The sequence below is a fragment of the Oncorhynchus gorbuscha genome, linkage group LG07 (assembly GCF_021184085.1).
Source record: "Oncorhynchus gorbuscha isolate QuinsamMale2020 ecotype Even-year linkage group LG07, OgorEven_v1.0, whole genome shotgun sequence".
NCBI classification, from domain to species: domain Eukaryota; kingdom Metazoa; phylum Chordata; class Actinopteri; order Salmoniformes; family Salmonidae; genus Oncorhynchus; species Oncorhynchus gorbuscha.
The window spans coordinates 23,170,517-23,183,439 of NC_060179.1; the positions used below are offsets into that span (position 1 = coordinate 23,170,517).

At 46.6% G+C, this 12,923-nt stretch overlaps 1 protein-coding gene across 9 annotated transcripts in view; it reads right to left on the minus strand.

The window, feature by feature from the left end:
• The window catches only part of LOC124039665 (microtubule-associated protein 4), an 87,236-nt gene that overhangs the window by 5,154 nt on the left and 69,159 nt on the right, over positions 1–12,923 (minus strand). For 4 of the 9 annotated variants that reach the window (XM_046355870.1, XM_046355868.1, XM_046355866.1 and 1 more), the window contains 9 exons: positions 11,115–12,055; positions 10,463–10,720; positions 7,713–7,887; positions 7,463–7,525; positions 6,393–6,682; positions 5,073–5,135; positions 3,220–3,312; positions 2,215–2,296; positions 1,841–1,953 (listed from right to left, as the gene is read on the minus strand). In XM_046355870.1, coding sequence (XP_046211826.1) covers positions 1,841–1,953; positions 2,215–2,296; positions 3,220–3,312; positions 5,073–5,135; positions 6,393–6,682; positions 7,463–7,525; positions 7,713–7,887; positions 10,463–10,720; positions 11,115–12,055 — 2,078 coding nt within the window. The remainder of the gene's footprint in view (positions 1–1,840; positions 1,954–2,214; positions 2,297–3,219; positions 3,313–5,072; positions 5,136–6,392; positions 6,683–7,462; positions 7,526–7,712; positions 7,888–10,462; positions 10,721–11,114; positions 12,056–12,923) is intronic. The other 5 variants (XM_046355869.1, XM_046355867.1, XM_046355873.1 and 2 more) reach the window with 5 other exon arrangements.

Here is a 12,923-nt window from a genome sequence, read left to right on the forward strand (position 1 = left end):
ATTCAGGTTATAGATGGTGGTGTAGATGAGGCTGGGTCTAGTCAGGCTATAGATGGTGGTGTGGATGAGGCTGGGTCTAGTCAGGCTATGGATGGTGGTGTAGATAAGGCTGGGTCTAGTCATGTAATGGAGGGTGGTGTAGATGAGGCTGGGCCTATTCAGGTTATGCTAGTGGATGAGGAGAGCATAGTGGGGAAGGGCAAGCGACTAGGGGTGGTGGAGGAGGGTGTCAAGCGGAAAATGAAAAGGGGGGAGAAGAAAGGAGGTGGGAGGGGAGAGGCACTAAGGTACCTTTGCCTGGTGTTGGGGGGAGGGCCAGCTAGAGAGAAAGGGCAGGTGGTCAGGATGGGAGATGGGGATGCGGAGGGTGAGTCTAAGGACGAGGAGGTCGCTTTCTTTTCAGACTCAATGGGTCCAGAGCTGACAGTCAGTCAGGCAGAGGGGTCAAAGTACAAGGTTAGGGAACTGTCAAGGTTCCTGAATGATACTGAAGGGAAAAAGGCTGAAGCTTTTTTTGTGATCCGGTAAAGTTTGTAAGATCAGTACAACACGCCAGAGGTGTGGACTCGAGTCATATGACTTGGACAAATATGATGATTTGCAACTCGACTTTGACTTCAACACCAATGACTCGTGACTTGACTTGGACTTGAGCCTTATGACTCGACCTGACTTGATAACCTCCCCAAGCCCAAATTTTAAAAATGACGCTATTAAAAAAAGTGTGCAGCGCATCAACTTTTCATTTAACGGATTACAGTTTGAATCGGACAGCAGCCAATCAAATTGTGCCAGCTGAGAAAAAGCTGTGCGTGGCAGTGCAGATGAACGTCGGCGGGTGAATTCAGATGGAACCCTTGGAAAGATGATACCACAAATTATTATTTTCGGATATAAAGACGATGCTGTATCAACAAAAAAACAGATTGTAACTTGCAAAACATGCAGGAAGATAATTACAGACGGAGGCGCAACAATTTCCAACTGTTTGACATTTGAAGCTTCGTGTATCATGTAGGCTAACGTAACGTTAAACCAATGAGCCTCCACACAGCCAGTCAGTGCAGGAATGTGATCATTGCACCCCAGATTGAGCTACAACTGGCTAGGCAGTTGGTAGCCTAAATCTTGCCTGATGTTCCTAAAACAAGGTTGGGCGATTGTGTACAAGCCTACATCGCCCCATAGCGATTCTCGATAGTCGATCACTATTGTTTCCATGGAAAGTAATAAATATATAGATATTTTTAAAAGCATTCATGATTTGCGTAAATGTAATATACTAATAACTATTACTCTGGTTAAAAATATTAAATTCTATTACATTTGGTGAAGAGCACATTATGACTTGTTTAGGACTCGAAACTCAAAGTTAAAGACTTGAGACTATTCTGGTGTGTGATGTTGTTTTGTATCGTGGGGTAAAGGACAAGGTGAGTCAGCAGCACAGGGGATATTTGTCTTTTTGAAGGGGGTGGTGGTGGTGGTGAGGATTTAATGAAATGAGGATGTATCATTAAAGAAAGTATCTCCCTCCCTCCTGTGAGGAGCAACACTTTCCAGACAGTATTGTCCACCATGTATTGTAATAACTTACCGTACCTGTGCCATGCTCAATGGCTATCTTCACTAAAATGTTTTCCGAATGCTATCACTGTGGAGATCACATTTCCAAGTTGTTTTCTGGACTATACCATTTGACACAGGCTGAACATCTGATCTGATGCACCAGATGTAATAGACTATACTGGGGACAGGTGTCTGACAGTAAACTGTCAGTGTGAAAGTAGGTGTATAAAGCAGTCACTCGGTGTGAGGGTCCTTTGTCCAGTGACCTCACCTTGATGTTGCCCCCACCGGGCTCGTGACAGAGGTTGTCCATTGAGCCCACTTTGGACTTAGCCTGATCCTTGTTGTTCACTTTCTGGGACTCGATCTTCACATCGCCGCCCCCTACAGGACACACACACAGTCAATGGGACAGCACAGACAATACACACTGCACAGGTCCGCAGAACAGAGATCAGTTGTTGTTCTGCTTAATCATTATAATCATCTTTGGTAGTCACATTTGAATGGTCCTTAATAACATCTTGAGCATATAATGACAGTAACGTGCTCTGGTCAATAAAACACACAGAAACATACACAACACATGCATTACAGTGTACATTCAGTATGGCAACTCAACAGGTCTACCAAGAGGGCCTTTACCAGGCTTGTGTTTGATGTTGACCTTGGAGCCACACTTCGATGTCACTTTGCTTAGATCCACCTTCTTGTTGAGTATCTGTACCTGCAAATATACATTAGACCCAGTTACACACACAGAAGAGGAAATTAATGACCACCCGTCAAAGATCCATGACGGCCATCTTCTTCGCCATGCAGTTGAACCTATTCAGCTTTATCATTAGCCATCTGTTCTTGGGAAAACTCATGTACTCATGTGTCCACCGCATACAGTAGCAGCACGAGCACAACCAATCAACGGAGGAAGTCTGCATAGAGAGCCAATCAGAGTTGAGTGTCTGGGCAGGTCAGTGGTTAGACAGGTAAGGGTGGTGTTTGATTGGTGTTGAGTGAGTTAGAAACAGCGGCAGGTAGAGTCGAAGCCAGTGTTTTACAACTCCAGTGTTTCCCAACTGTAGCCCCGGAAAAGCTTGTCAACTAATCATCAAGCCCTCAATGAGTTAAATCAGGTGAGTATTATCTGGGGCTACAACAAAAATGTGTGATGTTGGAGGGACTGGAGTTGGGAAACACTGGTCTAAGCCATGGACAGTAGCAGGTACTCCGGAGGAGGGTTAGCTAGAGACACCATGCTGTCCAAAAACAACATCATTCAACAGCCTCTTATTGCCAAGCCCCCCCCCCCAAAAAAAAACGCTGAATTAAGAGTGACGTCTTAAAAGCGTTCGGTGGTGTCATTCGGCAGGAGCGATGCTTTCAGGCAATGACTGTGCCAGTGCCAAAAGGGGGGCAGCACTCTAGCATTTCCTAGACTAAAACCAAATTTGTCAATGATAGAACCGTCACTCAGACATTTTGAGGTCTGCAGAAGTTTTTTTTTTTTGTATGAGTGATGTTCAGCCTGTTCCAGTGGAGTCTTCAGAAGATAAACCCCCCCCCCCGCCACGAGCTCTTTAGTGGTCATGACGTGCGGTCGGCCGTGTAGGGTTGGGGGCCATTCAAGCTAAGCCGCAGTCCGGTACTAACCTTCCCTCCACCAGGAACATGCTTGATATTGTCCTTGGAACCCAAGCGTGAGGTGACGTGGCTGAAGTCCAGCTTTTTGGAGACTATCTGAACCTACAAAGCATAGAGCAGGCAGAGAGGAAGAGTAGATTCACTGTGGGGGTTAGAGGGAGGGTCTGGTGGGGGCGAGCTGTGACGAGGAAGGATGAGAGGAGCGCAGAAGCATCTAGAGGCCACACACACACAGACGTCTATTGACACACGCATGCGGGGTCCCACATCCACACCTGCCCTTTGAAGATGCTCAATTGCTACGGTGTTAAAACAGATTATTGAAACAGGCATGTGAATGTATTATCACGGTGATTGTTTCACCTGTAATGTATTGCATGTTGGTGCTAACGTGTGTTGTTACAGTGATCATTACTATAACTGTGTCTGACTGCCTGAATTGTGATATTGCTATGCATACTGTATGCCCTTTTAATGGGCTTAAGTGAATGGCTGAAGTGATTGTCTCCGTTTAAAATTCACTTTGGTGATATCCTGCCATATTGACACATTCATACTTGTTGGCACATAGACGGACAATCGCACAGTGACAACATGACATTGGTACCATGAACCCATAAACCCAGTAGTTAGATTTAGACAGGAGAATTACTACATTTCATACAGACATCTTAGTTAGAAATCACTGCTGACAGTTAAGCAAAGGAACCACACACAACCACACAGATAAACAGATACTAGGCTGTAGCAGGCTTAAGCTCAGATCCTTGACAGCCATAGGAGTCCTCTGGGTATCATTATGTTGTGGCAATTAGGGGGATGGAGAGCTTTAGTGGAGGGTTTGACGGAGCAGAACTCGGAAAGTCTCTCCGTCCGGATCCTCCGTCTACAGTGCAGACATACACTTCTGTACAATGACTTATCACAGCTCTCCAGCCCCTACTTTGCCACAGGGTAGGCCAACTTTAATACTTTGCTTTAGGTTCAGGACCATTTTAAAACCAGGGATATACAGTATTCGTATTGCTGTCAAGCAACATTGTAGCCTTGCGTTACTGTATGAAGTCTTGTGAGGAGAGAGATTGTAGCAAGGCAGTGTGTTAGTATGCTTAGCGCTCTACCACGGACGCGTGCCTTCCCTCCGAGGGTATGCCACCTGATCTGGCATCTCATTGACCGTTCTTCCATGTCTACTGTAAACAATAACCTAACCAAATGTTTTTGAGGTGAAACCGAAGACGCAACATGAATCAGAAGGATTGTATTTCAAAGGCATGATTCTTCTTCGGGAGTGGTCCGCCTCCACAAAACCTCACGTTGATGTTGGTAACTCCAGAACTGTCTGGCTGTAAAGACATAGTCACCGGTGCGCACCAGTATGGTGTCGGTTGGTCGGTGAGTCAGTCACCTAAACATCTGCTTTAGACAGCTGTCCGTCAGTCAGTCCATGCAGTGAATGAGGGATAACCAGATAACCAGATAACCAGATAACCAGATAACCAGATAACCAGAGATGAGTGAGTGAACAATGAAATATGGCAATAAAAAAAAAAACTGCAAAAACCACAATATTTTAACCTACAAAACAGAGGTCGGAGAGATGAACAGCTTGGAGGAAATGTATCTCACTTAAGAAGAAAATTACAAGAGGATCGAGAGACAAAGAATGAGAGAGAAAGGGGAAGAGACGAAAGAGAGAGGTTGACAGAGAAAGAGCGGGTGAGAGACAACACAATGAGACATATACAAAGAGAGAGACAGAAAGTGAGAGTAGTAAGTAAACAGAGGGTGAGGAAGAGAGAGATATTTGAAGAGATAAGGGGTAGATATGGGGGGGGGGGGGGGGGGGGGGGTGAACTCACTTTGGCCTCGCTGGCCTCTTTGGAGGAGGAGCCTTTGGCCAGGGCGTCGCTCCTGCCAGAGACCTGGGGAGACAAGCCCCACCCTGGGTCAATACAACACACAGGACACAGGAGTCCGCAGAACTACCTCCTCTATTCTGATGCTGTATCCAAAGCAGCAGGGCTCCGTTTATTTCAGAGAACAAAGAGAATCTGCATTTTCTTTGACATGCAGTTTGGGGTCCATCGCTCAACATGTGGCACCATATGTCTTTCAACGTTGTTATAGGTCATTCCGACGTTGGACTTGGTTATTCCACCATGTTGACACTTGACAGTAGAAGTGAAGGCATAGTGTATCTGGCTAAAAAGCGTGTTAGGAGGACTTCTAATGTATCAGGGATCTCGGCCAGGGAAAAGGATGTGAGAGGTAAAGTAGTGTATAGGTGGATGTAGAGAATGGGGTGAGATGTCTGCATGAGTGCAAGATGGTGAATTGAATCAAATGGAGATTTATGGAGGAAGTCACTGAGTTAACTGAAGTTAACTGGGAACTATTTTGGATCGCAAAGGGTAAAATATGAGACAAGCTGGGACCAGTTGTCTGGGAGAAGGAACTAGGAGGGGTTGTTAACAGGGAAAGCTCTGCTACGGGATGTGGCATTAGGAGAAGTGCACTATGGAAAATTCCGTCTTAGCTGGGGCTTCAACTACTGAACATAACCTGTCTGAGGGAGGCAAAACCATTATTAGACCAGGGGTGTCAAACTCATTTTGCCCCGGGGGCAACATTCAGTCTTCAATGAGATCTGGAGTCCCGCACTGAAAATTGGTTGTATTTCCTTGCCGCCAGAATTTGCAAAAAATAGTCCTCTATCCATCGTTTTTGATTTTCCGATGCTCCCTGACAGTCATTTGGGTGATTATTAGCTAGTTACAGTCAAGAAACTGTATGAATGTAGGTCCATTCTTATTTCTACACAGTTTCCATTGCATTTTAAAGTATATTTAATCATTTTAAAGTATTCAAGTTCATCCCCCCCCCCAAAAGAATTTGTTCTGTTAATTGATGTTTTACTCAAACCACCCAAGGACCGGATAGGACCCCCGGGACATATGTTTGACACGCCTGCATTAGACTGTGAACACTACAGAGCCCTACACAAAATCGTTTTGGCAATGTCTGTAAAACAAGCCCATCTGTGAAACAATATATATTTGACTAATATAATGACTAATGTATAAAACACAACCTGACCAATAAGCCTTGGAAATATTAAAGCGTGTAGCCGCATAAATGATACGGGTATCTGCATCTACCACTGATGCACGACCCCTTACCTTCCCCCCTCCGGGCTGGTACTTCATGTTGTCCGTGGAGCCGATCTTGGAGCGCACATTGCGAATGTCTGGTGTGGGGGCTGTGCCTGGGCGGGAGGTGGTACGCGTGGCGTTGGCACTGCCCGTGGTGGTGGGGGTGGGACGGGGGACGCGGGGCACAGCCGGCTTCTTCTCTGATACTGTGGAGGAGGGGGCAGGTTTGGTGGTGGAGGGGCGGACACGGGGGGTGGCGCTGGTGGTGCTAGCTATAGAGCTGCGGGTGGTGCTGGTCCGGGGCCGGGTGGAGTCTGCTAGAACGGAGGGAGGAGGAGGAGAAAAGAGGACAATCAACAACCAGGTAATGAAGCCGTTTAGATGCTAAAATACTTCAACTCAGTTCAGAGAAATTATATAGACCTGCTCTCTTCGCTACTCTTACTATTCTGTGATTAAGATCAGGTGATGGTTAATATGCTATTAGCAACAATTTGAAAAACCTTTTTGGGAACATACATCAGGCAGGTATCCTTTCTGCTCTGTAGCAACATAAACCCCAGTATGCACGGCAACGTTTATTATCCCACTTCCCAAATGTCTAACGGACATCACGTGATGAACTAAATGTACCCTGCCGAGGACTTAAGTCTTAGATCCGTCCAATCCGTCCTGAAAGAGTCTTATTTCTGAGCAGAAAGACATGCTCGGATCAGAAAATCATCCCCTCTTTATGCGTATAGTAACGAGCTTCTGCCTGCGTTGCTGGTTATGCAACGTTGAGACGTAGTGGCAGTGTCAGCAGCTCATGTCAACAGTAGGGGAGTGTAATCCTCAGAGTGTGCTGTGTTGAGCTTTTTACACTCTGCTGTTTTCTTCTCTCTCGACAACTTCACCACCTCTTTGTCCCGGTCTACATGCTTCATCTGTGTGTTCCTGCATGACACTGTCACTCTTCATTTCCTGTCTCTCTCTGCCCCCAATCCCTCAACTGGTGTTACAGTACTGTGGCTGTCTGGCTGAAGGACTAGCGCTGGAGGAGATAAGAGAGAGGGGGGAAGGGGGGCGAAGAGGAGAGAGGAGGAGTGTTTCTGTACCTGTTGTTGACTTCAGAGTGCTGGGCTTCTTGTCCTCTCCTGGCTTGCTGTCAGTCTTTGATGCTGAGAGGCAGAACAGAAGAGATCAGAGTTCAACCTGTTGCTCCCCGTTATTGTCTTGAGAAACAGTTTGGTACTCTGCTGGCTAGACGTCAGACACCTTGAATCCCCAAAACAATAAGTCATGGTGTGTGTGTGTTTGTGTGTACGCGTGTTCAAAAATGTGTAAGTGTGTAGCATAGCGACTCACCCTGAGGGCGTCTGGTTGCAGGTGCGCTGACGGAAGTGCGGGATGCGAGAGGCGTGCGGGTCGCCGTGGCTGGTTTACTGGTTGCCGTGGTGGCAGTGCCGTTTTTGGGGGCAGCAATTCGAGCCGTGGAGGCGGCAGTGGCCTTTGGCACTAGAGGACGCCTCTCTGTGGTCGTCTGGAGGGAGAGACAGACAGGGAATGGGAGATGTTTGGTAAACAGATACATAAGGGAGGGAAGGATGGAGCTGCACTATTCAGTTACAAATAATGAAGTTTAATAACAAATAAAAGGTTGAATGTACACCATAGCGCTCTCATAAACTGAAGCTGTGGCAAAGAACCTCTTTGTTGCGTAATGTTACATTCCTTACTAAAAAGGAACATTGGATAATGTTATATTTATAAAACCACTTGCCTATCTAGTATTCGATGTACAACAAAAACATCAGCAAATCCTCAGAGTAATTGCTATCATATCTCTCTCATTGCCATCTGGCTAGCCTGTACTGAATCTTCTGCTATCATATCTCTCTCATTGCCATCTGGCTAGCCTGTACCGAATCCTCTGCTATCATATCTCTCTCATTGCCATCTGGCTAGCCTGTACTGAATCCTCTGCTATCATATCTCTCTCATTGCCATCTGGCTAGCCTGATTGCCTCACCCCTCGTCTGTTGTTTAGCCAAAAAAAGAGGAGTAATTTAATTTACAAGCGATAATGTCACTGCCTGTAGTAAAACAGGCAACCACTAGAGGGCAATGGCAGATCATTCCTGCCTGGAGTGTGTATGGAACTCCAAGTTCACGCTAACAACTATGGGCCATCACACACACTGAGTATAGATCACATTAGGAACACCATTCTAATATTGAGTTGCATCCCCTATTTTGCCCTCAGAACATTCATGCCTCCATTCATTGGGGCTTGGACTCCAGAAAGTGCCGAAAGCGTTCCACAGGGATGCCGGCCCATGTTGACACCAATGCTTCCCATAGTTGTGTCAAGTTGGTTGGATGCCCTTTGGGTGGTGGACCACTCATGGTGCACACGGGAAACTGTTGAGCATGCTAAACCCAGCAGCGTTACAGTTCTTGACACAAACCGGTGCGCCTGGCACCTACTACCCATACCCCGGTCAAAGGCACTTCAATATTTTGTGTTGCCCATTCACCCTTTTGAATCACCCATGTCTCAATTGGCTCAAGGCTTAAAAATCCTTATTTCACCCGTTACCTCCCATTCATCTAAACTGATTGAAGTGGATTTAACAAATGACATCAATAAGGGATCATAGCCTTCACCTGGTTAGTCTATGTTATGGAAAGAGCAGGTGTTCTTAATTTTTTGTATACTCAGTGTACAACAGGGCTGGCCATTATCATACATACGGGGCTGGTGATAGTCCAGACATTTTTCCAACCAACCAGTAACACACCTGATTAATTGAACTAACCAAAGTCAACTAATGTTACTTCACAGGCCCACTTATATACAGTGTATGGCAAGATCTGGCTCTGAATCAACACCAGATATAACCTCAGAGTTCAGATTTGCATTATCAAACGAAGGCTCCAGCCAATCTTGTCCAGGAAGCATGTGTTGCGTCGGAACTTGAAGGCAACAACGAGCACGCGCCAGAATCCTCAAGCAGGTACACTGTTGATAGGTCTCAACATGGTGTGTGTTGCCTTGGCACTGATGTAAGGATTGTACTAGGAACCAGGGATATAAGGAGAATGCCAATGCACTGTGTGCCTGATTTCCCCATGCATAGATACACCGCCCGAGGGAGGCTTTGCATGGAAAACAGCTTGGATTTCCGCGCCGTCTCCTCATTCCCTCTCTCATTCAAACGTGTCTTGCGATCTCTCGAGTCGCCCGCTCTTTTGACCTAGACTGTATTACTGTACTCCAATATTAAACAGCAGTGTAATATGTAGTTATTGGCTAGAATGTCAGCCCTGAGATTGGAAGGTTGGGAGTGCCATCCTGGGCCGAGACATATCAAGGGACTGTAAAAATGGGACCTGATCCATCACTGCTTAGCACTAAGATAGATATGGGGTAAGGCTCTGTGATTAATAAAAAAAAAAAAATGTTATTTGCAGCAACGACCTGGGGAATAGTTATAGGGGAGAGGAGGGGGGATGAATGAGCCAATTGTAAACTGGGGATTATTAGGTGTCCGTGATGGTTTGAGGGCCAGAGTGGGAATTTAGCCAGGACACCGGGGTTAACACCTCTACTCTTACGATAAGTGCCTTGGGATCTTTAATGACCTCAGAGAGTCAGGACAGCCGTTTAACGTCCCATCCGAAAGACGGCACCCTACACAGGGCGATGTCCCCAATCACTGCCCTGGGGCATGATTGAACCCTCTATGAACCCTGCACTGAGTAATCCTGCCACTCAGCACCTGGGACACACTAGGGCTTACTAGGAGACATGTTTAGAAGGTGGATACATTACAGGCAGATTAGGCTCCGAGCAACACCACTGCAGTCAGACAGAGCCTTTGTCTATAGCTCCTGTGGAAATTAACATAGTAGCTGAACTAACACTTATGCTAAACAGAACTGAACCGGCTCCTTCTTCTGATCAGCAAGATGATGTATAGGAGGTTGAAAGAAATGCCATGGGAGAAGAAGAAAGTGGTAGGTACTTCTCCCGACACAGAGACACCACACAGGGGTGGCTATGGAGGTGGAGGGGACTGCGGCTGTCCCTAAAGCAGGACAGGGCCACTCACCTTGGGCTTGACCTCACGTGGCGCAGTGGTGGAGGCGGTGGCTGCGGATGTGGGTCGGCTGACTGTGGACGAAGGCCGCTTGGGGCCAGCAGTGGGGGTAGGGGCCTTGGGCACGGGCGTTTTTTTGTTGAGGAGGGTGGCTGAGGTGGTGGTGGAAGTGGAGGAAGGGGTGGGGCGTTTGGGGGCGGCAGCACCAGCGGATGCTGCCGAGCTCGGCCGCGGCTTAGCGGCGCTCAGTTTGGTTGCCCCGGCGACAGGCTGCGAGATGGAACGCACACCAGACAAATGAAGAGCAAAACAAAGAACAAAGGCGAGAAAGAAAACAACAAAACACAAGATAGTAGCAGCAGGAGAAAGCAGCAGAAGCAGCTTTAATCATAAGAATAGCAACAAATGGAACTGCCAGCTGAACAAAAACAACAACTCTATTCAGTTACATCAAGTTCAAATCAGCACTATAACAACGAAGACCAACATCCTTTCCTTGTTCTTCATATTGTTGATTATGACAGATATTACTTCATTCTGTTAACTTCAATAGTCTTATCTCACAACTATACGTGGATTTAAAAGTAGCAGTAGGAAAAGCGTTAGCAGCATGAGTGATGTATGATTTGATAATGTTCCTCTTTAAATCTAGACTGTGACCTACCTTGGTCTTCTTGTCTGGACTGGGCAGGTCCTTGCTTGGTGCGGCACTGCTCCCATTGGTCGAGGGTTTACTTGCAGGTTTTTTGGCCTTATCAGCAGTCTCTGATTTCTTGTCTGTCTTTTTCTCAGGACTTTTCAGCTCTTTTTTCTCCGATTTCTCCACCTTAACCGGTTTGTTTAATTTCTGAGCCAGCTCTGTTTTCTCTGGCTTCTTATCCTCCTTCTCAACGTTGTCTTTGGGCTTCTCAACATTTTCTGTTTCTTTCTCACCTGTTACTGTTACCTTTCCAACATGATCTGTCCTCTCCTTGTCAGGCTGTGTTTCCATCTTGCCAGGCTGTGTTTCCATCTTGTCAGGCTGTGTTTCCATCTTGTCAGGCTGTGTTTCCATCTTGTCAGGCTGTGTTTCCATCTTGTCAGGCTGTGTTTCCATCTTGTCAGGCTGTGTTTCCATCTTGCCAGGCTGTGCTTCCATCTTGCCAGGCTGTGTTTCCATCTTGCCAGGCTGTGTTTCCATCTTGCCAGGCTGTGTTTCCATCTTGCCAGGCTGTGTTTCCATCTTGCCAGGCTGTGTTTCCATCTTGCCAGGCTGTGTCTCCTCAGGCTTTTCAACCTTGTCCATCTTCTCTACTTTGTCAGTTTTCTCTACCTGGTCTGTGTTGTCACCCTTATCCATTTGATCCACCTTCTCTGGTTTTTCTTCTTTGTCTACCTTTTCTGCCGGCTCCAGCTTCTCCGTTTTCTCTGCCTTGTCCATTTGACCCATCTTCTCTCCTTTGTCCAGTGGTCCTGCATACGCCACCTTCACTGACGCCTCAGTCTTCCCAGTCGAATCCTTCTTCTCCACTTTATCGAGCTTATCCAACATGTCAAATTGGTCCAACTTCTCAAAGTGGTCCATCGCCTCCTCTTTCTCTGGTTTGTCCATCTTCTCTGATTTGACTGAGAGAGAGACAGAGAGAGAGAGAGAGAGAGAGAGAGAGAGAGAGAGAGAGAGAGAGAGAGAGAGAGAGAGAGAGAGAGAGAGAGAGAGAGAGAGAGAGAGAGAGAGAGAGAGAAAAGAACATATTTTAGCAATACCACACCAATCATGTGAATGACATGATCATTAATACAAAGAACCAAATGATAGGTTAAGTAATCCCTCTCACCCCACCCCCCCTAAGTTTTAGATGCACTATTGTTAAGTGACTGTCCCACTGGATGTCATAAGGTGAATGCACCAATTTGTAAGTCGCTCTGGATAAGAGCGTCTGCTAAATGACTTAAATGTAAATGTAAATGTAAATGCCTTGCTGACCTCAGGGACCTCCACAGACAGGCCAGCGAACAAACCGGATGACATTCATGTCATTTGAAGTGATTAACCACTATACACACACACACATACGATATCCTATAGTCCCAAAGTCATGCTCAAAGGCATGCAAAGATCAATCTCTGCTGAAGTTTGAACAAGTGAATCACCTTTGATAATGGAATGAATCAACTGTAGCTCAGGCTGATTACATTTTGGGACACACAGGGAAGGCTGGAGTGGAATTATCCTGTGGGCGAAGCCTGATTTAGAGATGGCCATTGACCCTGGCAATCAACCAACCAGCAGAGCTGAGGAAAAACCATAACCAATGACCATGACCATCTCTCAATACGGACTACACAGACCGACAGTCAGGCAGACAGGCAGACAGACCGGCAGTCAGGCAGACAGACCGGCAGTCAGGCAGACAGACCGACAGTCAGGCAGACCGACATTCAGTCAGGCAGACCGACAGTCAGACAGACTGAATTTCAGTCAGGCAGACATATC